Source organism: Mauremys mutica, chromosome 3 (genome assembly GCF_020497125.1).
Source record: "Mauremys mutica isolate MM-2020 ecotype Southern chromosome 3, ASM2049712v1, whole genome shotgun sequence".
Lineage (NCBI taxonomy): Eukaryota > Metazoa > Chordata > Testudines > Geoemydidae > Mauremys > Mauremys mutica.
This window is the reverse complement of record NC_059074.1, coordinates 129,598,979-129,624,469: the sequence shown is the minus strand read 5'-3', so window position 1 is coordinate 129,624,469 and position 25,491 is coordinate 129,598,979. Positions and strand designations below refer to the sequence as shown.

General features: G+C 44.0%; 1 protein-coding gene, 1 long non-coding RNA gene and 1 pseudogene across 3 annotated transcripts in view; 2 read left to right on the top strand and 1 right to left on the bottom strand.

The window, feature by feature from the left end:
* The window catches only part of COG2 (component of oligomeric golgi complex 2), a 57,402-nt gene that overhangs the window by 15,274 nt on the left and 16,637 nt on the right, over positions 1-25,491 (top strand). For both annotated transcript variants that reach the window (XM_045009194.1, XM_045009195.1), the window contains exons 4-9: positions 1,099-1,179; positions 2,972-3,075; positions 4,425-4,533; positions 8,698-8,877; positions 13,972-14,096; positions 17,293-17,419. In XM_045009194.1, coding sequence (XP_044865129.1) covers positions 1,099-1,179; positions 2,972-3,075; positions 4,425-4,533; positions 8,698-8,877; positions 13,972-14,096; positions 17,293-17,419 — 726 coding nt within the window. The remainder of the gene's footprint in view (positions 1-1,098; positions 1,180-2,971; positions 3,076-4,424; positions 4,534-8,697; positions 8,878-13,971; positions 14,097-17,292; positions 17,420-25,491) is intronic.
* On the bottom strand, positions 8,545-12,419 carry LOC123366085. The gene is made up of 2 exons (XR_006577913.1): positions 11,884-12,419; positions 8,545-8,801 (listed from the first exon to the last, which is right to left on the bottom strand). It is a non-coding gene; the product is annotated as an uncharacterized LOC123366085 (long non-coding RNA).
* Positions 15,239-16,146, top strand: LOC123366000 (annotated as a pseudogene).

The following is a 25,491-nucleotide window of genomic DNA, read 5'->3' as shown; positions in this document are numbered from 1 at the left end:
GGATAGTTCTCTGAAAACTTCCACTCAGTGCCCAGTAGCATTCAAAAAGCAAACAGAATGTTAGGAACTATTAGGAAAGGGATAGAAAATAAGGCAGAAAATATCATATCACTATATAAATCCATGGTGCACCCACATCTTGAATACTATATTCAGTTCTGGTTGCTCCATCTCAGAAAATATATAATAGAACTGGAAAAGGTTCAGAGAAGGGCAACAGAGGTGATCAAGGATATGGGACGGCTTCCATGTGAACAGAGACTAAAAAGAGTAGGGTTGTTCTGTTTAGAGACCACTAAGGGGGGGGATCTGATAGATCTGTAAAATCGTGACTGGCATGGCAAAAGTGAATAGAGAAGTGTTATTTACCCTTTCCTGCAGAGGTCACCTGATGAAATTAACAGGCAGCCGATTAAATACAAACAAAAGGAATTATATTTTCACACGTCGCACAATTAGCCTGTGGAACCCTTTTCCATGGGATGTTTCCATGGGATGTTGGCCAAAAGTATAACTGGGTTAAAAAAAGAACTAGGTAAGTTCATGGCGAATAGGTCCATCAGTGGCTATGAGCCAGAATGGTCAGGGATGCACCCCTATGCTCAGGATGACCCTAAACCTCTGATTGCCATATGTTGGAAGGGAAAGACAGGGTGGGTCTTTCCAGCTGCCCTGTTCTGTACACTCCCCCTGAAGCTCTGGTACTGGCTACTGTTGTAGACCAAATATTGGGCTAGATGGACCATTGGCCTGACCCAGTATGGCCGTTTTTAAATATAACTGAAAATATTATTCCTCTATTTCAGTTTTATTTACTTTATGCATTTGAGAGCAATTCATGTACTGTATATTTCAACTTGTTTCCTCTGTATCTCAGTTAATCAGTTTTCCCTATTGTTTGTTTGTCTCTTACATCATAACAGGAAAGAGAATTTTTTTTAAAAAATATGAAAATGATTGCAAACCCTTAAAAATTAACAGTTCTTAAGGACAGCCAAACCCTTCTTTTTTTAGTTGACACAAATTGGTGTGTTCTTGGGCTTAAATTTTTCCATATCACTAAGCCAAATTTTCCAAATTAATTCATGTCTCTCTCAGAGTCTTAAGTCGTGCGTGAATGAAGGAATTCGGGCAGTAGATGAACATATGTCTAAACAAGAGGATATCAGAAGAAAAAAGGTACAACAGACAAATAGCTGGGGGAAGAAAATACACTAATTAGAGTTATGTATTCCCTCTCCCCCCAACTGTTAAAACAAGACATTCAGAGAGATGGCTGTGTCTGTCCATATCGTACTGTGCGCTGCTTTTATACATGTAAAAGTTAGACATCCATTGTTTGGAGACTCCTGGTACTATAAGGTGAGTGATGGTCAATCAATCATAATCCCAGATTTCCTTTTATCATTAAGTCAAGCTGTTGGTGTCACTAGGCATGACTCTAGGTAATTCAGGAGGGTGGAAAACCATAAGTGTCAATAAAGCCTTCTGTACTAGGCCTGAATGAACTAAAGTCACTCCATGTCTGACCAAAGCGCTTCCATGTTTATGTTTGAACTTTAATCAACCTAGCAGGCCAGTAACCGAGAATGGAATGTACAACAGCTAGCTCAACCGTGGTACTGCCAGGAGATAATGATGAGGCCTGCTTACACCTGGTTTATGGGGGGGAGCAGAATAACGGATCCAGGAAAGTAAAACAAGATAACTGTTCACAGAAGAGTTACTAACGAGCTAAAGTGGTTTTTGCCAAGTATGACTTAACTGCTTAATGTAATTGCTATTGCAAAGTGTATTTGCTGCATGGGAATGAAAGGTGCGGGGAGAGGAGGAGTGTGGGGGTGATGGGAATGCTTAGCTGAAATCATGTATAAAAGAGAAAAACGTCTTGTATCGGTGTGCAGGATTTGAGATTGCTATGTCTCCCTTGCACCTTATTTGGGCTCAAATAAACTTGGTTTGCTTCTCCACCCTGGTGTGTTAATTAGTGCGGCGCACACCGGGCAACGAACCACCACTGTTTGCTGCCTCAGGCATTCTGTGCCGGCAACAAAGCCATTCCTACTATTAGCACTTACTCTACTTGTCACTCTATATAAAAAAAAGCCTGCACTACTATTTCCATTTCATACTGGTGTGTAAACTTCCACATAATTTAAATGTAGTATAATAAACCTGGAGAGAAAAATGTTTAATTTTTGACTTATGCAAAAAAAAAATTTAATTTATTTTGAGGTGGAAGAACAAGAATTATTTGAACATGTACTAAAATGTAATGTAGTTCCTATTATGTTTAACACCATTATACCTAAGTAGAATCATAGAAATGTAGGGCTGGAAGGGATCTCAAAGTGATCAAGTCCAACCCCTCAACTGAGGCAGGACTAATAAGCCTAGGCCATCCCTGACAGGTGTTTTTCTAACCTGTTCTTAAAACCTCCAGTGATGGGGATTCCACAGTCTGCCTTGGAAACCTATTCCAGATCTTATCTACCCTTATAGTTAAAGTTTTTCCTAATATCTAAACTAAATCCCCCTTGCTGCAGAGTAATCCCATTACTTCTTGTCCTACCTTCAGTGGACGTGGAAAACAGTTGATCATAGTCCTCTTTGTAATAGCCATTAACATATCTAAAGACTGTTCTCATGTCCCCCTTCAGTCGTCTTTTCTCAAGATTAAATATGCCCCGTTTTTAGACCTTCCTCATAAGTCAGGTTTTCTAAACCATTTATCATTTTTGTTGCTTTCCTGTGGACTCTTTCCAATTTGTCCACGTCTGTCTTAAAGTGTGGCTAAACTGGTATATAATTTCCTGGGTCCTCTTTGTTCTCCTAAACAAATTCAGATTCTTAAGAAACTTTCAACCAAAAATGTGAAGAGTGGCCCCAATACCATTCTTAGAGTTGTTAATTAGAAAATGGAGACTGAAACTGGAGATGAACATGATGATAAATATTGCTTTAATTACAGATGTGTGTCTTGAGACTTATTCAAGTTATTCAATCAGTTGAAAAAATTGAGAAAATTCTACACTCCCAAAGCTCTAAAGAATTGTCCTTATTAGAAGCAAACAGGTAAGGATTGTGCAAACATTCAAGATCTATTCCTAATCAACAAGTGCAGTTTGTTCCATTGTTGTACTGTTCCAGAATTTACAAATACTCTTACACATGTTTCGACTTTTAAATATGGTGGAATGACAGCAAGACCACAGTTAAGATAGTGCCATAGTTCTAAATTTTACAGGATTCTTAAAATCTCAGTTTTCGTTCTGCAAAATTATGAAAGTTTTTTTGAGTAAAAGTGGATTGTTGCATGCTCATTAATCAATTTTTAAAAAGTACATTTTTGACATTTTGTAGTGTTGTTTTTTTCAGAATCCATTTGCCAATAATCTGTAATATCTCTGGCTCTGAAATCCTCCCATGTTTCGGCAAATGTACCATTTACTCCAGTACCGTTGGGAGTAAAACAAAAAGTGGATTCTCCTGTTTCCTTGACTTTTTCACATAACTGAAAAGAAAATTGCCAACAGCATGATGATGTATATAGGATTGACGATGTAGTATCTGTGGTGGAGGGGAGCTTCATGAAAAGCCAGTCTGGTACTTGGACTTCTCAGACAACTTCAGGGACAAGTTCCCCTCTCTGCCTCCAAGCAAAGATGGGTGGGACTTCTCTCTCCAGCTGCCATGGGGCTGAAGTACCAGACGTGATCCTCACATACCTCACCTTGCCAGCAAACTAGCTGTAGTTCATAGGCAGGGGAAATGCTAGTCTTGTGTGTGCCATTTTGGTGCATGAGATCAGCTCCACTGCTCTTCAGTTGTGGTACAAGGAGGCATGACTAGGGGACAGGACCAATATGGGAGGATTAGGTGGGAGAGTGGATATAGGAGCCCTGCACACACCCTCTCCTCCTATGTAAAGGGGGAACACAGTGAAAGCTGAGACTGGGTGTGAGAAGAACAGTTCAATTTTAGGGAATGGGGAAGTTTAGTGCAGCCATGCTGGGATGAAGGCATGACTGTTTCCTCAGAGACGGCCCTCATTAATGCTGCCATGCCACAGGAGATGGGCAAAGAGGGGGTTTCCTTCATCAGATAGATTTTTTCCTTTCCAGAGCTGTTGAGTTCTGTAAAACTGGTTTCCCCCGTGACAACAAGCAGGACCATCATTGCAGGGACCAATGTTGTGGGCTGCTAAGGCATGATCTTGTGCCCACTATGCCTGCCTCTTACCATTATTCACAGGGAAAACATTGTAACTCTGACCTCGTGCCCTGCCTCCCCCATGTTAGAGCTGAGAGTTGGGTGGGGAGCAGTGTGCATCTGGCCATTAGGTGGAAGTGATTTTGTTTGTGGAGACCTTATTGTGTATTGAACTGCAAGTTCTAACCTAACACACACACATTCTTTTTTAGCCCACTTTTGACTGGACAGATTTTAGAGAGAATTGCCACAGAATTTAACCAATTACAATTTCATGCAGTACAAAGCAAAGGAATGCCTCTTTTGGACAAAGTGAGACCAGTAAGTACCACTGTTACCCTGCTTAACCTTCATTAAATCTAACATATGCAGTAGGTACAGAAATACTGACATTACATCAACAATAATGTTTAAATTAGTTCTGGGCAAAACAGGTTCCTAGTTTAAAACATTCCTTTACTATCTTCTATGGGTGTTCATGCTGTTATTTTCCAACATCTTTCAGATGAACAGTTGAGAATAGGAATAGAAAATAAGAAATTATATTAAATGTTTGTCAGCATAACATTTTATCCTTAGTCTAAATCTAGCCTTGGTACTCAGGGGATTTAATAACTCTGGTTATCGTATACAAACTGAAGCATAAACAGTTGAGTGTGTCCACAGTAGCTACCCTGAATTGATTAAAGGTTTGCCTTTGTGTCCATAGCAGTGCTGCCTTAAACTGATTGAGGTGTGGTGGCTGTTAGTTTTGATGGCTTCTTCAGCCAGTGAGCTACCTCTTAGGGTATGTCTACATTGCAATTAGACCAGTGGTGGGCAGCCTGTGGGCCACATGCTGCCCATCCGAGTAATCCACTGGCGGGCCGCGAGACAGTTTGTTTACATTGACCGTCTGCAGGCATGGGGCTGCAGCTCCCAGTGGCTACGGTTCGCCATTCCCAGCCACTGGGAGCTGCGGGCTGCCATGACTGCGGACTGTCAATATAAAGAAATGGTCTTGTGGTCTGTCAGCAGATTACCCTGACAGGCTGCATGCGGCCTGCGAGCAGCAGGTTGCTCACCACTGAATTAGACACATACAGCTCGCCTGTGCTAGCTGGGTTGGGCTGTGGTGCTGTTTGAAGCATAGACGTTCAGGTTCAGGCTGCAGTCCGAGCTCTGAGACTCCCCCCACCTTGCAGGGTCCCATATCTCAGGCTCCAGCCTGAGCTCAAATGTGTACACCACAGTTAAACAGACCCATATCCTGAGTCCCATGAGCCCAAGTCAGCTGACGTGGGCCAGCCGCGGGTCTTTAATTGCAGTGTTGCACTAACCCAGAGCTCAGACCAAGCACCCCATGAACTTGAGTCAAACTGGGACCAAAGGTTCAAACTCCAGTTCATTGCAGTGTAGAGACAGTCCCCCTGACTCTGGGAGTTCTATGAAAGTATCCCACTGGTGGACTTTTTGTCTTCTGAACAGTCAGATGTATTGGACAGTCAAGTTTTCCCATACTGCACCACAAACAAAGGGCTGGAGTGGCCACATTTTGGGAGAGCACTAGGAAGTCTGGGTTATGGGTGGTTGGACTCGGGCCCTCATAATGCCGTGTACATGATAGAGCCCAGGTTGGGACCCAGGGTTCAACAATTCCTAACCTGGGGTTACATATGAGCGTAGATGCTCAAGCCCTAGGTTAACAAACCCAGAGTCTGCTAACTCATGTTCTAACAACTCTGGGCTTATATTGCATTGTAGACATTCCCTCAGTTCTGTCTGATACTCCCCTCTGCCCAGCTCCACTCAGCTAATGCCCCCAGACATCCTACACCAGCATTGCAATTGTGTATCGCAGACTGCATGTAGCAGTTTGAACCACAGGTGGTTCACAAGGCCACCGCTTGAAGCTGGCAGTTGAACTACCAGCTGAGAATAGTGCAGGGGGAAAGGTGGGAACATCAGTGGAATATTTCAAGAGGAGCAAAACTGTGGGGTGCTCCCTGTGAGGTGCCTTCCCTATAAATGCTCTCAGCCAGTGACCCAGCTGTGTGTTTTCAAATGATTATTTGCAGCTGGTGACCTACAGTTGGATTGCCAGCTTAGCCTGTTCAGGATGGATTCTGGGAGCATTTCCAAGGAGATAATTTTTTAGGAGAATACTTTGAGAGGGGGGCATAAAAGGGACTTGACTGGGGGTCAACAGTTGAATAATCAGCTTCATATTGGGAGCCATTCAGGGGTGAGCTGGAGCCAATTCGCACGAGCCAGTTGTTAAATTTAGAAGCGGTTTTTAGAACCGCTTGTTAACTGGCTTCCCTGCGAGGGAAGCTTTGATGGGCTCTGTCCGGGAAGCCTGTAATTCCTCCCCTCGGCCACCGGGGGGGCGCTGCGCTGCAAGAGCCATGTGGGCTGCCTCCTGGCCCTGTTGCTGCTGCTGCTCCTTGGATCTCTGGACCTGGGGCTCCTGCCAGGGCCGCCCAGGGGGGGGGCAAGAGGGGCAATTTGTCCCAGGCCCCGAGACCCACGGGGGCCCCCACCAGAGTTTTTCGGGGCCCCTGGAGCGGGGTCCCTCACTCGCTCCGGGGTGCCCGGCAAACTCTTGTGCGGGGCCGGGCGCAGGAGCTTCTGCCGCTCCGGGTCTTCGCCGGCGGGGGGTCCTTCCGCTCCGGGGCGGAAGGACCCCCCGCTGGTGAATTACCGCCGAAGACGGAGCGGGACCCGCCGCTGAAGTTCAGCTCGGTCTTCGGCGGTAATTCGGCGGCGGGGGGCCCTTCCGTTCCGGGACCCACCGCCGAAGTGCCCCGAAGACCTGCGGCGGGGGCCCCCCCTCCGCCGAATTACCGCCGAAGACCGGGCTGCGCTTCGGCGGTGGGTCCCGCTTCGGCGGTAATTCGGCGGCGGGGGGTCCCCGCCGCGGGTCTTCGGGGCACTTCGGTGGCGGGTCCAGGAACGGAAGGGCCCCCCGTCGCCGAAGACCCCGGGCCCCCGGAATCCTCTGGGCGGCCCTGGCTCCTGCTGCTGCCTGGTGGGTCCCTGGCTGCGTCCTGCTGCTCGGGCTGCTCTCAGCCACTCTCCCCGTGTGAGTACCTGCCCCCCCTGCCCGCAGCCAGGCCCTGCCACAGCCCCTGCCCACAGCCCCTGCCACCCCCCCTGACCCCAGCCACAGCCCCTTTCCCCACCACAGCCCGTCTGCACCACCTGCCCACAGCCAGCCCCTGTTGCAGCCAGCCCGTGTCACATTTCCTGCATCCAGCTAGCCCAGCCCCACGCCCCTGTCTGCAGCCAGCCCCATGTCCACTGGTGCCCTGCAGTTCTCAGGGCAGTAACCCTGCACACCTGCTTCAATAAGTGGGGGCAAGAAGCAGCTGGGACCCACACGTGCACACCCTAGGGTGACCAGACAGCAAGTGTGAAAAATCGGGATGGGGGTGATAGGTAATAGGAGCCTAAATAAGAAAAAGACCCAAAAATTGAGACTGTCCCTATAAAATTGGGACATCTGGTCACCCTAGCACACCCCAAGGGAGTGGCGGGGACCCACACGTGAAATGGAGCTCATTTCTAGTTCAGGCCCATCTTTTTAAAAAAGAACTTTAGGTAGGGTTAACATCTGTATTTTTCCAGAGATGTCAGGCTTTTAGGTTCTTAAATCGCTGTCTGGGTGGTAAATTTTAAAAATTCCTCCCGGGAAAATACGGATGTATGGTAACCCTATTGGTACAAAAAATACATACTGTGGCACATCCCTTAAATCAGAACTTTTTATAGGGAACCGGTTGTTAAGGTTTTAGCAGCTCATTACTGGAGCCATTAGATGTACAGTGGGACACTAACTGGGGGAATCTCCTGGAAGGGCATGGCCAAGGGGGTATTTCTGGGGAGAGTGTTGGGGCTTAGGTGGAGGAGATATTGCCAGAGGGAGACCCTCCTCCAGCAAACTTAAAGGAGGTTTGCTGGCTGAAGCAGCGGCTAGCCCTGGCAGCTGCCTACAATGGCAGTGCTTCGTTTGTGCTAATAAGATGCAGTCATATTGGTGCTCAGTTCTTTGACCTGAAATGTTTGGGACTCAGTCACTGCTTTTCTCATAAAATCCAGGGGTAAATGTCACAATTGTTACCACTAGCAATTGATTCAATGGGTTTGTGTGTGTTGACACAAGGTGTAGGTTAGTTAATTGGGGAGAACAATTGTTGACTTATCATTTCTCCCATGTCAGTCAGACCCTAGATTGTTTACCAGATTGATTTTTCAATATACAAAAGAAAATAGTTTTTTTTTTCTAGTTTAACATTGTTAAATTGAGTAATTTCATGATATGGAGTTAAATATACAGTAATAATCCATAGGTTTATTTTAATCATTGGATTTTAATGTTACTACAATTCTGAATGTACACATTTTAATTTAAAAAACGTGTGTTGATGTTGGTAAATTTTCTTGCACATAACTCCTGTAAAGAGGGCAATGCTCTTTTTTTATTCTCTCTCTCCTTTTTTGTAGCGTATAGCTGGAATAACAGCTATGTTGCAGCAGTCTCTGGAAGGGCTGCTCTTGGAAGGCCTTCAAACTTCCAATGTTGACATAGTACGTCACTGCTTACGGACCTATGCAACAATTGACAAAACACGAGATGCAGAGGCATTAGTTGGCCAGGTTCTTGTAAAACCATACGTAAATGAGGTAAGATAAGAGCCAAAGAAAAGTAACTGGCTTGGGAAAATAATTTGTTTACCTGTGAACATGCCTAGCTTCCCTTGTGCTCCCTCTGAGTGCAGTTAGCACCTTCAAAACTCCTATTTCCAGCTTCAGGTTGTTTGATAGTATCCCCTAATATTAGTATCCAATTTCAATTATCTTAAATAAATTAGGCATGGGCAATAGAAAAATCAAAATAAAACAGAAGCAAAATATAATTATAACTAAGGTTAGACTACAATAAGTGTAACTGGTAAGGCCAGACCTGTTAATTATAGAATATTGCTTAAACAAGTTGAAAATCTCAGATTTCAGAAATTCTGCTCTTGACAATGCATTCTGTTTCAATCTCACCATCTTTCTCCTGGGTCAGGAAGTATCTGATCTCTCTGATCTTATCTGTACTGTCAGTTCTGGTGGAAGGCTTCCACCATTGCACGAGTGTTGATGCAGCTCTACTGGCAATGGTGGAAATAATGTTAGTGTAAACCAGCCATGCCAGGGTTTTTTCCACAGTGTCATGACATGCTCTGGCCTGGATTATTCAATTGGGAGTTAAAAGTGCTGGTGGCTAATCTACACTACTGTTCCCACTGTTTCTAGCACTGGTGCTGCTGCACGGTTGGTAATGTAGTGGTGGAAGACTTCCCTAAAATTGCCAATGTGGACAAAGCCTTTGTTAGCTGCCCAGATGTTTGTAAACCTTTTCTACACTGGAAACTTCCCTCTTCCCCCACAAAAAAAAAATCTGGACTAGTAAAAGCAATAGTCAGAAAACTAATGTATACTTGGCATCAGCTGGTCACTGGCACTTCTACCAGCTGATCAACACTAGCACTCCCACCATCACTACTGCTGGTTCAACTTAAGGGATGCAAATTGACTTGGCCATGGTAAAAAAGGCCTCGAGCTCTGTCTGGGGCATCATGCTAAGGTCTGTGTAATAGTTTCGGGGTAAGTGAACCTGTATTCACCCCTTCATGGTCTACTCCAGGAGTTCCCAGTCAGGTCTTAGGTCTCTGGTTGTCACTTGTCCCAATTTCTTCTGACCAGGAAAGTTTTAAGACTGCACAGCTTCCTGCTGTGCCCTGTGATATCCCCAGCAAACCAGTCTGCCTAATGGTCAGTGCTAGTGCTTTTCTTTCCGAGGGTGTGAACAGAGTTTTGCCAGCAGTTATTACACTGCCCTTTATAAGCAAACCCAGTTATTCCTAAAGTAAAAAGATTTCAGAAAAAAACATAAACAACAAAAGGTCCTAGACGCATGCTAAAAGCTTATCAGGGATCACCCATCGGTCTTGGGGGTCCTGGTAGGCCAAAGTCTTTCCAACCCTCCTGCAGGGGTTGAGGCCCTCTTGGACAGAAGGTCCCATCTGTTGCTGGAACAGAAAAAAGGCCTGGAGTCCATTTAAATTCAGCCTTCCTATACCAAACCCGCCTTTCTTTGTCTTCCTAGTCTCTGGAAACCCAGTTTGAACCAGAATTCACGAACTTTGTCAGGGAGTGCTACTTCTCTGGAGGTGTGAGTGATTCACCTTAATCACATCCCACTCTTGTAGTTCCTGAAGGATCTGTGGTGGTAACCCTCCCAAGTGGAGTTAGACCACTATCATGCATACAATCTCTGGCCCACAGTGATACGTAAACTTAATACAGTGTGTTCCCCCAGAGATACTGCACGCGGTTTCAATATCTGTCATGGTAATAAAACCCCAACATTAGCATATCTGGCATTAGGTCATTCCTCATTTTCAAATAGACATAGAAAATAGGTTTACAGTAGTTTTAATTAAGTTCCTGATCTTCATACTGGTGTCACTTCCTCTGAGTTTGCATTGGGGATATATAAAGTGAAATTGACATATCACTCAGGTTTCAGTTATGTCTCTCTTCTTGGCTTTTAAAAAATACTATAATTATCTGTTAATTATTATTCTGAGATTCTACACATTGTTCTAGCGTGTGTGTGTGTGTCTTTAAAATCAGTTTTTCCTGTCTCTTCCACAGATTAGTCTGATTTATATGCACTCAAACAGTTGTTACTGCCAGTTAATCATGTACACACACACACCATTTACCAAGTTGTTAGGAAGTGCTATTCTACATGTTCTCATATTTAAAATAGTTTTTTTTTCTATCGAAAGTTAATATAGGGGGTTTAGCTCTTCAAGTTTTATACATTTTTCTTCACGGTCAATTAGGAATTCTTTCCAGGAACAGGTAACACCTCCATATTGTTTCGGAGGACACCCACTCCCTGGGATCTGAGTAAACCCCTATTTTAAATTATATTCAGTAAGGCTGTTAATTGACTGTCTTGCTCTGGGTGTTTTCCTTGTTTTTTTGATTGAATTAAAAAATTTACTGTACTAAAATTAGTATCTTAAAGCTTTCAGCACTGCTAATGGTTCTGAAAGATCTGGCCCATTCATGCTATGTCTTCTTGGGGGGGAAAAGCATGTATAATACCCGAGTCATCTCAATAATACCTGATGACACATATGTACATTTTTCTATTAAAGAACAAAATATTTGTAATGTATGCGCCTCATGTGCATTATTGTGAGCAGTAAGGAATCTCTCCTACTCTCACATGTTGTTCTCTGTACTGCATAATATTTTTCCTCCTTATCTTGTGGCTTTGTGTTGTGGGTCAATTTAATCATTCATTCTCACACTACTTTACCCTTAGACTCTGTTATGGCCACCATTCTCTTAGTTGAAGAGGCTGCTATTGAGCAGTGTGAGGTGCTGAGTGGTGCTGCATTTTCTCTCCCTACTACTAGGACAGAGCAAGCTGTTCTTGTAAACTCTTATTTATGCTATGTTGTGACTGGTGTATTGCTAAAGATGACAAATGTTTAAGGTGCAGAACAACATCTCTTTATCAAAATCAGTAACAAAGGGATTTTATTTCTCAAATACTTGAGCACATTCCCATATTGTGATCTCTTGTTTCTGGGGCTGAACAGTAGCATTTCCTCAGCCTACCTTGCCTCCCTGAAGATCCAGGCAGATGGGCAGAAGTGTCCTTATACTACTACTTCAGGTTGTTCTGCTTCAGTTCCTTTTAGCTGCTGATTGCCACACCTGTGATTCTTTTAGTCCCAGGGGCTGATTTGTGTAGCAGTTGCTTACACAGTGGCTGACTCTTTATGGATCAAATTAGGGAGATTTCTTCATTATGTAATGAGAGCTGCCTTTGCATCTGGAGGCTAATAGCTGGCTTTGTTTCCCCTTTAAGCTATGGTTCTTTCACTCTTGTTGTGGAAGAGTAGTCTCCTTTTCTGATGTCAGTGGAGCTGTGGCCACATTGCACAACAGGTTCTTTTTTTCTGCTCAGAGAGAGGTACGAAACCTGTAACAGTTTTGAAATAAATGTGAGAAAGCTGTTATGAACCATTCCGACTCATCTCACCTATGTACCCAAATATTCACAGGGCACAACCTTTGGGTCTTGAAAGGGGAAAAGAATAGAGCCCTCACCTTGTCTGTTAGAAGTACTGCTCTCAGATCCTTAGTTAAACCAAAACAACCACGGGAAAGGCAAGAAATTCTGTCCATTGTTATATTAGGTTCCCAAGATCCCTTCTTTCTCTCACCTACTATCCTAAAGGACTAAAAAGGGAAATATACAATATCCTGACAGATGGATGGGGAATATAAGGAATCAATGGGACAACACTGAAAATAGACAATGTTTTGTGTTTTATACTTTGTAAGCTCTTTGGGGCAAGAACTATCTATCTTTTAGTTCTGTTTGTACTGTGCCTTGCACAGTGGGGTTCTGGTCCCTGACTAGGGCTCCTACGTGCTACGCTAATACAAATAATAATTCTCTTAAAAGGGTAAAATACCCTGTAACAAAAGCTCACTGTAGCTTGGGTTGATTTTAAAAACTGACAATAAAAAGCTATTTGAAAGGGACTGTGGACCCAATCCAATGTCCATTAAAGTCAGTGGAAAGACTCTAGTTCAGGGGTCGGCAACCTGCGGCTCCCGGCTCGCAAGGGTAAGCACCCTGGCGGGCCGGCCCGGTTTGTTTATCCACCGCGTCAGCAACTTCGGCCGATCGCGGCTCCCACTGGCCGTGGTTCGCGGTCCCAGGCCAATGCGGGAGGCAGGAAGCCGCGGCCAGAACATCCCTCGGCTCGCGCCGCTTCCTGCCTCCCGCATTGGTCTGGGACCACGAACCGCGGCCAGTGGGAGCCGCGATCGGCCGAAGTTGTCGACGCGGTGGATAAACAAACCGGGCCGGCCCGCCAGGGTGCTTACCTTGGCGAGCCGGGAGCCGCAGGCTGCCGACCCCTGCTCTAGTTGATTTCAGTAGGCTTTTGATCAGGGCCCAACCAAGACCAAATTGTAGGTTTTGGAAAGCTTGTTCTTACAAAAACTAAAACTGGTAGAAAAATTTCCTTTTTTTATTTTTTATTTTATTTATTTATTTAAGTCCAAGGAAAAGTTTACAAGAAACATTCCATTGTGGTGTTGGCAATCCAGCTATTGTGGCAGTGTATACAAACCTGAAAGTACTGTTGATTTAGAAACTGACTGTTTTTAACAATGTTGAGAGCTGCAAAAATAGTTATAGAAAGTAGAAACTAAATTCAGTTTTAAAGTTCTTAGATTTTAAATAATCTCAGATGTTTTTGGTAAACATACATAAAGAAATGTCTTTAAGCATCATTTTTAATCTAACATTGTCCCTTAGAATAACTCCAGTCCTATGCATCTTATGGGGGACAAATGATTACAATAAATAAGAGCAGGTTGATAGACTAGGACTCCTGAAAAGTGAGATTTCTGTGTATTGCTACATTCCTATTCTAGTCCACTTATTAAAGTTTTGTTTTTGAAGCACCTAAATACCATGATGCTAATCACATTTGAATGATTCCGGTGGCTGGTTAAGCCAACCAGAGTGCTACATAAGATAAATAAAATATATAACTCAAAAAGGGCATTACATTTTAGCAGTTGTAATATTTATTGAATTCAGCGTGTGTATGTTTTACATCTGACTGTTTTTTCTCTGCATGTTCTCCTGTCTGATGTTTCACATTAAACGCTTCCTGGCAGGTGATTGTGGAACAGTATGTTCAATCTCATCCCAATGGCCTGCAGGCCATGTACAATAAACTGCTGGAGTTTGTTCCTCACCATTGCCGTCTCTTGCGTGAAGTAACAGGGGGAGCTATGTCAAGGTAACAGGTTGTCAGCTATAGTTGTAACAGTTGTTGATTATCCAGTACTTCTGAATCACCTGTATGATATTTAACTACAATACATAAAGGATTTGCCTGTCCTTTCCTAAAGATTAAAATCAATACTATTTCTCTTTTATATCTGCACATTTTAAAAAAGTTGTGAACAAGATTTCCTGATGCTGTAGCACTGGGCCTGAGAAGGGGGAGAAATGATATACAGTAACGCCTCACTTAAAGTCGTCCCGGTTAACGTTGTTTCGTTGCTGATCAATTAGGGAACATGCTCGTTTAAAGTTGTGCAATGCTCCCTTCTAACGTCGTTTGGCAGCCGCCTGCTTTGTCTACTGCTTGCAGGAAGAGCAGCCCATTGCAGCTAGCTGGTGGGGGCTTGGAACCAGGGTGGACCAGCAGCCCCTTATCAGCTCCCTGCTCCCATAAGTTCCCTGTGCAGCAGCTGCCTGCAGTTCAGCTGTGTCCCTCCCCCCACTGCCATGTGCTGCTCCTGCCCTCTGCCTTGGAGCTGCTCCCCCAGCCGCCTGCTTTGTCTACTGCTTGCAGGAAGAGCAGCCCATTGCAGCTAGCTGGTGGGGGCTTGGAACCAGGGTGGACCAGCAGCCCCTTATCAGCTCCCTGCTCCCATAAGTTCCCTGTGCAGCAGCTGCCTGCAGTTCAGCTGTGTCCCTCCCCCCACTGCCATGTGCTGCTCCTGCCCTCTGCCTTGGAGCTGCTCCCCGAGACTCCTGCTTGCTGTGCTGGGGGGGAGGGAAGGAAGAGGGGGGGTCTAATGTCAGAGTGTCCCCCTCCCACCTGCTCCTGCACCCCGCTTACCCCATCTTCCATAGAGCAGGGCTCAGGACGGAGGGAGCTTGTAGTAGCTGCTGTCTCAGCAAGCTGATTTAATTAACAGGGTAGTGTACTTAAGGGAAATATGCATATCTCCCTCCATTCCGGCTGCCTTGCAGAGTGAAAGAGTTAACCCTTGAGGGCTCAGCCAATTGCTAGTTCATCATTTAGCAGTAAGGGAAATATCCCACCCACCCTCTGACTCCTCCACCTCAACCAAGCTTCACAATCATCATCACTGTGTACCAGAATTAAATTGTTTGTTTAAAACTTATAATATAAAATATAGTCTTTTGTCTGGTGAAAAAAAATTCCCTGGAACCTACCCCCCTCATTTACATTAATTCTTATGGGGAAATTGGATTCCTTAACATCGTTTAGCTTAAAGTCACATTTTTCAGGACCATAACTACAACGTTGAGTGAGGAGTTACTACAATAATGAAACTGAGTACCATTATAGTAGTCCATCAGCTTGGCCTGACCCGGCAGCAGTCCATGCCTTCTGCAGCAAGTCTGTCTGGGACCTTCCCTTCTGTTATCGATTGGGCCTAGCCACCTCGAAGGGTAGAGGGAAAGCCCTCAGAGCAGGGCACTAGGCCTCCAGGAAGCCAGGGGCTAGAGTCGCCAAGAAGCCCAGTTGTGTTGGGAAGGGACATTGTTCAGAGAAGCCAGTGGGAGGTTTTGATAGCTCTTTGCCCCCATTATACAGGCAATGGGTCTGGGCCAGGGTTCTGAAGCACCCTGACCCTATGGTGGCTTCCCCCAGTCTGTAAGGTGCCTGGAAATGGCACCTCATACATTTAAGGAGAAGAAGGAAGAGCAGGTCGTCAGCTTGGAACCTCAGGTTGCTGAAGGTGTCTGTCCTATCTTCATTTCCTTCAGTGACTCTTTTGTCTATGTGACTGATGTCTCTGGCAAGGAAACAATCTGCTGAGTGACTGATACAATGAGTCTTTTCTCTATGCTGCCGTGTTGGAAGTCTAGGACATTGCCCAGAGGTGCAAGTAGCTGGGCATCACTGCCTTTCACATCAAGCTACAAACAGGTGGAAATATGACCAGAACTCCAGGATCTAGTGTCCAGTCATCCCTTGGAGCATTGGTTCATTCCAGAATGAAGACTGGGCCTACTGAGGATGTAACCCCCCATCCCGCTCTGATAGTACTCCCAGAAGGAGTGGTTGCCATGGTCATTATCTGTAAACCAATGGTTGGGATTTCTTTCATCATTCACAATACTATATGATAGATTTTTCTTTGATGTAAGGGAACTTGACTGTGTCCTCCATCCAAGGAGAGGGGCACAAGGAAGTTATTAGAAAATTCAGTTTTCAAAGTTACTGGATTGCGTAACAAAAAAAGAAAAGAATTATTCGTTTTTCCCCATAGGTTTGACTAATTCATTATGTGAACTGGAACTACAGATTTGATTGATCTCTATACCTCTTTTTGCTGTCTACTCAAAGACGCTTAATTCCTGTTGCAGTTAAACTGCCTGTTTTGAAGCCTACAGAATTCAAGTCTGCTAAACTGTATCCATTAATTTATCTATTCAGAGGCTGGTTAATGTAGTAGACTGCTACAATTAGCAGTGGTTAGAATTTAGTCTCTAGAGACTGCAGAATTACTTTTCTATTTAGCCATCTATTGCTGTGCTTTTTACACGTCTTTAGATTTTACCAACATCTCAATTCTGTTAATCCCTCAACATTTTTAATCCTTCTTTTAATTGGAGAATGTTTTTAGTATTTACTCTGATGTACCCTAGTAGAATGATAAATGCTTCTTTCTTTTTCTGCTCTGTCAACTTCTGAATTTGGAAATTCAAGATAAACTTTTAACCATCAGCATAGCACCACTTGCTGCATGTAGAAATGAGACTCAGAGGAAGCAAAGAGAGGAATTCCCTTTCTTCCCAACATTGTATTTCCATTTGGCATCTGATTGATGAGGGAACTGTTGAAACTTTAAAATATACATGTTGGAGTAGGAATTTTTTTACTGATAAATATTTGGGTTTTTTTCAGAATGTACTAAAAATGTGCGTCTGCATAAAACTATTGTTTGTCTATAAAATGTATTAAATTGGAACAAATCTGGTTGTCTCAGATCTGGTGCTCCAACATAGACATAATAGATATGAAAACTGTGAAAAACACAGAAAGAAAGAAAACTAGTCTAGCTGAGTGAACATGCCTATATCATTTTTTTCTAATTAAGAAAAACTACATAATGTAGTTCCTGAGTTTTGGTTAACATTATTGCTAAATTTGAACTTTTATGAGTGAAACTTACCTTTTTTTGGGGGGGGGGGGAATTGAAATAATTGAAATATTTATCCTCTTGCAGTGAAAAAGCAAATACTGTTCCTGGATATGATTTTTTAGTGAATTCAGTGTGGCCAGAAATAGTACATGGCTTAGAAGAAAAATTGCCATCACTTTTTAACCCTGGAAACCCAGATGTATTTCATGAGGTAATTTTACATGTTTTTACATTTGCTATAACTTTGATGTGGGGAAGAACTTTGTGTCATGTTCTCTAGCTTGTTTTTTCAGATTCTCTTGTGAAAATTCATGTTGCTGCATGCCTCTGAATAAGATGTGTGTTAGAGATCATGTGATAGTTTAAATTCTATTTTAACTTTCTTAGCAAATTCTGCTTTCAGATGCATGGGCAGAACTCATGCTGAAGTTAGTGGGACCTACATGGTCATGTGAATTTGGTCTTAACCTTTGCAAGACAGCAGATATCTCTAGTTTATAGAAAAACACAACATAAATGAAGGAGAGAAAGGGAAAACTGAATGTTTAAGGTTGGAACTTCTAGAAAGAAACAGCTGTTGTGTTAGTTAAACATCTGGGAAGCAACTTGGCATTTGAATGTGACTTGCCCTTTACTGTGGAAAGGTTTAAAAAAAAAATCCTGTGATATCCCATCTTTCTCTCTCAACCTTTAGTCTTTTTCATCACTAACAATGCTGTGACTAAAGATGTTTCAGAGGGCAGCTTGAATAATTCAAGTATTTTGAGGGAATGTGGATATAAATAAGACTTAGGAGAAATGGCCTCTTGAAAGAACTACTTTATAATGTCATAAATATTTACTACGTGTGTTCAAAAATGGATTCTGAAGTGTATGGAAATACCTGTCACTACAGTTTTTCCATAATTGTGAACAATGTTGCTGTATGTCTGTGAGAGATGACATTTTACTGATACTTGTCAGCTGGAAGCTCAATCTGATGTAGAGTAGGGCATAGAGAATGCAGCTTATCATCTGAACAGATGATAAACTAGGAAATGGTAAGCCTTCTGCATTTTCATGAGTTCAGCTAGTGAGATGCCTGTGTTTTTATCTAAACCAGAATGTCAAAATAGCTTTATTTGGGGTTTATTTTTCTTTCTTATGACTCTCTTAATTGATTAAATCCTCTTTGTAACTAGCTCTATTTATAAGGATTCTTACATTACTCTTTTTAAGATGGCGGGGTGACTGTTAGTAACAAATGATCTCAAGGCGGGAGAGGGAGGAGGCATACCAGGTACATCAGTGCAAACGGACTATTTAAGAAAATGTTGAAAATCTTTGCATACGTAGGTGTATCTGTCAAATGGTTCTCCCTATTTTCATGCAAAACTATTTGTAATAAAAACAGATCAATTTCTCTTAGAATGTAAGGTTAGCTTTATTTGGGGTTTATTTTTCTTTCTTATGACTCTCTTAATTGATTAAATCCTCTTTGTAACTAGCTCTATTTATAAGGATTCTTACATTACTCTTTTTAAGATGGCGGGGTGACTGTTAGTAACAAATGATCTCAAGGCGGGAGAGGGAGGAGGCATACCAGGTACATCAGTGCAAACGGACTATTTAAGAAAATGTTGAAAATCTTTGCATACGTAGGTGTATCTGTCAAATGGTTCTCCCTATTTTCATGCAAAACTATTTGTAATAAAAACAGATCAATTTCTCTTAGAATGTAAGGTCTCCTTCCTGTAAACACACAATGTAATTACTCACATGCCTAAAGTTAAGCACATGTGTTTGCAGGTTCGGGGCTTAAATAAGGGACATGCGTCATAAGGAGGTTAAAGAAAGACAGATCCTGTTGTCATGCAACTGTCTCGGATAAGGAAATACAGCAAATGTGTATGTGTGTGTTTGTTTCTAAAGAGAATGCTTTTCAGTTTTCCATAAAGCATCAGCTGCTCCTCAATGTTCCATTGAATGCCCTGTGTATGACAGTGTATCAGTTGCATAGTGCTTTTGTCCTTCATGCTGCTTAGGTTAAATTGGAATCTTTGTATCTTTACTGAAAGCTTATCTCCATGTAAAAAGAATAACTTTTAAAAGCTTGCCTTTTTAAATTAAACTAATATTGACCCATGATCCAGATTAAAAAAAAAATTGACCTTGTTACACCATTCAATGAAAACATAGTACTTCCCCGACTGACTACTTAAGTGAGAATTTAGCAATTTTGAATCTGAGTCATTAAAATATTTTAACCTAAAATCAATAAGAAATTAAAATTTCAAGTGTCAAAATGCTGTAAAGTCCATTGTTGTTAAAAGACCAATAGAAATGTTTCCAAGAATTAAAAATAAATTCCATAGACACTTTTAAAATAATTCCTGCATTGTTTGTAACCCAGATATTGGAATACTCAATCTCAAATGAAATTGATCTTATGACTTTTGAATTCCAAAGATACAGGAAATAAACTTTCTCTAGCTTTTAAAGTTGATTTACATTGTGCATTTGTCAGCAATTTGTATATAGTAAGTTTCACACTAAGGTTATCACTGTACACTGTATTGCCTGCTTATTCACACAGCAAAAGAGGATGGAAAAACACTTAAGAAAAGAAACTGACAAAAATTGGCACAGGGTCTCAGAAGCAGGTTCAATAACAGAAGCCACTTTCAACTTATTTTTTAGATTGACTAAGGCAGAGCCTCTGCAGTTTCCATTTACTTCAGAGAGCTTTGTGGCTGCTCAACACTTCTGAATATTTGGACATTTTTATGTTTAGGGGCCTAAATGTGGATTTAGGAGTCAAATTTTAGGCACCCAGGTTTGAAAATTTTGGCCTTGTTTTTGTGTTTAGTCTTCTGAAGTAAGTTGTCCAAGGTAGACAAACACATATAGTAAGAAGGCTGGGGCTAGAACTCCCAGGCCCCTGCTCTGTTACACACACTGCCTTTATTAAGAACCAGAGAAATGCTTTTAAGCTCTTTCCTGTGCTGTAACCGAAAGAGGTCTGTTCTGAGTATGTCGTTAGTATTTGTGATTAATATACTTTATTGGCTTAAATGTTAAGGCCCTGTTATCCTTCTTTGGACTGCTAAATTTATGACCATCTTAAGAAAGAAGGCCTGAAAGGGTATTCCCTAAATTGTCATTCAGTCTGTTTTTTATTCCTATGGCTGTTGTGGCTCCATCATGCTGCAGATACAGCCATGTTAGGCGATGGACCCAGCGAGACCAAGACTTATGCTTTAAGAACTGCGCTGTTCTTCTCCACATGCCAAAATGGAACTGTGCTTTAACCATCTCAGAGGCAACCCATGCTGTAATTGTATCCCCGTGCAGATGAGTTGACATTGAAGACTAGTTCTAATCGTTTCTTTAGTTTCAAGGCTGCCCAGGAGCTTAATATCCCCATTGTAGGTGCTAAGACCAATGAGAATTTAAAAAAGCAAGCTACCTAACAGCAGCTTTAGGCCTTCTTTTTGTAGATGTTTTAGTGCTTCATAAGAGACTTTTGGCACACCACTGCACACAATGCGGCAGTATGTTGTAAAGGTCCTACTGTTACAAATGCACTGCAGCAGAGATGCTCTGTTCAAATCAGAAAAGTGGTGTGATTAATTGATGCTTATTTCATAAAGCCAATGACTGCTTATTAGACAGATCTGGGTAAATAGCCAGCCCCAGAGATTGGTTAAGGACATACAGGAGTTTCACTATCAGAAGCAGTGAGGGCATGTACGGTGTTACTTCCATGGTGGTGGTGATTATAAAGGCAGCATTTTTCAACAGCTATCAGTAGTATCCAAGAATTAATTTGTTCCCTTTTTAAGGGAAATGCTGCAGTATCTCAGATTCCACTGTGGCACATTAACTCTGTGTATGTTGACTGTTTTATGGCACTGTTGTACACTGCCCTACGGTTACCCTAAGAAATGGCATTTAAGCTATGTCTACACTGCAATGAAAAACCCACAGTTGGCTAAGGGGCTGTTTAATTGTGGTGTAGATGTTTGGACTTGGACTGCAGCCTGAGCTCTGGGACCCTCCCATCTCACTGGGGCCTGAAGCACAGGCTGCGGCCCAAGCCCAAATGTCTACACCACAATTAAATTGCCTTTTAGCCCAAGCCCTGCGAGCTCGAGTCAGCTGGCATAGGCCAGCTGCAAGTTTTTAATTGCATTGTGGACATAACCCTAATGTCTTGGAGTCTTTAACTCATGTTAGTTTTATTCTGTCTAATTCAAAACAAGCCAAGTTCATATAAAATTGGTTCAGTATTTTAAGTTGCGTTTAAGTTCGTTCAGGTTTTTTTAGATGGCCAAAGCTAGTGTGGCTTAGAATGTTAGACCAATTCAACCTTTAAGCATCATAAAACTGTTGAAGCAGTTTTTGTCAGCTCTGTTTTTGATATCTCAGTGAGATGTGTAAATTAGATCAAGTGTCTAAGACTGTGTTGTACTTTAACTTCTTATATATAAGGTTGTTAAGAAACTCAGATTTGTATTCTGTTACATATTTATTGGCAAACGTATGGTATGGAGACCATACTTTAAAGAATGAGCAAGAAGTACAGATTTTAACCTTAACTCTGCATTTCCTAATTTCTGTTGGATAGCTCACCCTTAACATTACATTAATGCCACTCTTTTTGTATGACAGTGCATAAATGTTGTATAGTAACAAAGCAGTACTCAGAATGCATCTCCTTTTCCTCAGATGGTTCTTAGCTTTGCAAAACACAGAATGTATGACTTGACGAATCATGTACTTTATTCTCATTGAGTCAGTTAACAATAGCTTATTGTTGAGAATGGATGGAGAATAGCTTTGAGGTACTTGTAAACATCCCACTTGAGGCACCCAACTCTGAAAGGGAAGTAGTCTAGATAGTTATTCTGAATCACTTATTTGTAAAACATCTGTATACAACCAAAAACATCTAAAACAGCTTCCTAAAATAAGGGCCTAATGTATTACGCCTATAGTGCAAAGTAAACCTCATGCTATCAGTTGGTTTTGAACTCTCTCCTCCTTCCCTGCCCGCACCAGTTCATTCCTTTCCTACTTCACAGCTTTATCCCTCCATGCCTGGCACTGACACTATCCCGAAATCACCTGCTCCCACCTTCCTCACCTCCTAACACTGAGCAACATGGGAGCTTCTCTTCTTCCACTTCCAGACCACTGAGGCAGCTCACAAGTCCTGGAGCACCTCTGAGTTGTTAGTTCCATATACTTGGACAAGTCTGGAGCGCCAATGAAAGGGAGGTGTAGCTGTGGAACTTGCACACTCGTGGCATAATTCATGGTGAAGGGGTCAATCTCATTTCCCTTCACCGTGGAATAAACTGGATGATTGCTTCAGTTCCATTGCAGCCCAGGCTCTGGCCTAATGTGGTATGTCTACACTACAAAATAAATCGTGTGGCAGTGTCTCTCTGAGCCCAGATTTATAGACTCAGACTCATGGGGCTCATGCTATGGCACTAAGAATAGCTATGTAGATGTTCCTGCTTGTGCTCTGGAACCCACACCCTCCCTGGGTTTCAGAGCCCAAGCTCCAGCCTAAGTGGTAACATCCATAGGCGGCAGGTTCGTATAATTTTTGGTGGGGCCCAAAATGGTGCCCCCCCCCCCCCCACGCTCTCACCCTGTAAACTGATATAAAATGAAGCTACAATGCGTCAGCACCACAAGATTACAAGGGTCAATTAAAAGTGGAAAGTCAGAAGCAGCACTTGTCTATTAATACCTAATATACGGTATTAAATTTTGTTGCACCTGTTGTGACAAAGTGGGAATGTTCTTAATGTTTTCTCTGAATACTGTGTGGGTGCCTCAGTTTCCCCTGCAAAGTGCCAACTGACGGTGTTGGGGACAAAGAGATCAGGTGGCCTCCTTGTCCGGAAGAGACACAAAGGCCAGATGAGGGAGTGTCAGTTTGGAGCTGGCTGGGGAAATCGGGAGAGGCCCAGAACTTGGGTCTGGGCTCCCCACCCCCCAAGATGGACCTGACTGAGGGGTCCTGTTTTCTGTACATACAAGCTCTGTTTTAGACTGTATCCCTGTCATCTAATAAACCTTCTGTTTTACTGTCTGGCTGAGAGTCACATCTGACTGCGGAGTTGGGGTGCAGGGACCTCTGGTTGCCCCAGGACCTGCCTGGGCAGACTCGCTGCGGAAAGTGCACAGTGTGGAAGGGCATGCTGAATGCTCCGAGGTCAGACCCAGGAAGGTGTAAGCTTCTTGCCCTGGAGACAGTATGCTCAGAGAGGAGGCTCCCCCAGAGTCCTGACTGGCTTTGTATGGAGTTGTTCCAAAGCATCCCAGCATCCCCTTCCACACCATGCGCTTCCCAGAAGTCTGCACAGGCACTGACACTCCCTCCTCTGGCCTTTGTCTCTTTTCCAAGAATTAGGAGGCCACCTGATCTCTTTGTTCTCCAACACCTTCAGTTGGCACCTTGCAGGAGAGTGGCCCAGGCCATCAGTTGCCTGGAGACAGGGTGTCAGCCATTCTCTGTGCAGACAGCATCACACTGGCCCTCTAGGGCTTTACAACAATCACACCCCCTTATCCCACCATCTAGAGCCTTAAGAAATGCATTGGGGAAACTGAGGCACACAGACAGTATTCAGAGAAAACACCTGCATACGACCAGTTACATACTTTGAAGGGTGTAAAATAATCAAATATTGTGCTAAATACAATGATACTCCAAACTGACCACCAAATTTAAGTTGCACGTTTTTCCCCTCAGGTGAGGGTTCTGGGGTGGGGCTGGGGATGAGGGGTTCACAGTGCAGGAGTGTGCTCGGTGCTGGGGTGCAGGCTTTGGGGTGAGGCAGGGCTGAGGATGAGGAACTTGGGTGCAGACAGGCTGCCCCAGGGCTAGGCCAGAGAGCACTCCCCATCACCACCACTGGCAGCAGCAAGCTCCAGGGGAGGGACCCCTCCTCTCCCCCCTGCCCCCCACAGCACACTCACTCTGCACCACAGTCACTGCATATGTTCCTTCCTAGGGCCCCTCAGGTCCAGAAAGCCCACTCACCTCCCCTGTGATGGGTACTAGAGGGTGGGGGTTGCCATCACAGGTGGCCTTCCATGTTGCTGCCCCTCACCATAACTTCACTGTGGATGGGGCTGCCCCTTGCCCAGCATGGGGCAGAAGTGGGGTCTGCATGGTGATGGCTATGGGGCAGGGGAGCAGGGTGTCATAAAATTCACCCAAGCCCCAGCTGCTCAGGTAGGTCTATGAATCCCCCTATGAATGCTGGAGGGGAGGGGCACTGCCTTCACATATGGCTTCCTGCCTCCCTGACCCCTGCTGCAGCCTGCAGCTCCTCACCGTAGCTTCAGTGGGGGGGGGGGGACGGTGGGAGGGGATGGCATGGGGCTGCCCCTTCCCCAGCGTTGGGCAGGAGTGGGGGTTGGGGGGGAATCATAGGGTCAAACACTCACGGAAGCCCAGGACCTGCTCAGGTGGGTGAGGCCAGTCTCTGAGTCCTGGCCGGAAGTGCCCTTTGCATCTCCTCCAGGTAGGGGGAGGGGAGGGATGCCAAACATGGCACAGCCCCCTCCCCTCCCCCGGCCGGTGCTCCAGCAAGCAACAGCAGCCGGCAGCAGCAGAGGCAACAGGCAAGGCAAGGGAGAGAGACATGCCTGCGTTTAAGCCTCCAGCCTCCGGGGTGGGGCAGAGGAGAGGGCTGCCACCAGCACGGCGGGCCCCCCTCCCCCTCCACTCGGAGACGGTACAGTCAGCAACAGTCGGCAGCAGCTTGCACTCACTGCTGACTGCTGTTGCTGTTATGCTAGGCAGCTGAGCGGCAAGGAGGAGACTGAGACACGCAGACGCAGCTGCCTGCGTTCAGGCAGTTAAGCTCTCTGGGGCCGGGCGGGGAGGGGAGGGGGGAAGCTCTCCAGCCCTGGCGGCGGTGGTGGCGGGGGGGCGCTCCAAGCAGGGGAGAAAAAACATTGGTGGGGCAGAGCCCCTGCTTGGGATTTATTCCTGGGGCTAAAGCCCCAGAGCCCCATATAAGTCGGCGCCTATGGTAACATCTACATGGCTACTTTTTGAACTGAAGCTTTAGCTCAAGTCTGTAGACTCAGGCTTTGAGATCACTGCCATGAGTGGTGTTTTTGCAGTGTAGACATACCTATGGAGATTAGAAGCTGACTTTGAGAAATTAGTACAACTATAATCTTATAGACCGCACAATAGAATCCGCATACAATCTTGACTATTTAATAAGAAACTCTGAATTATAGTAGTCAGAATGTGGTTTTTCT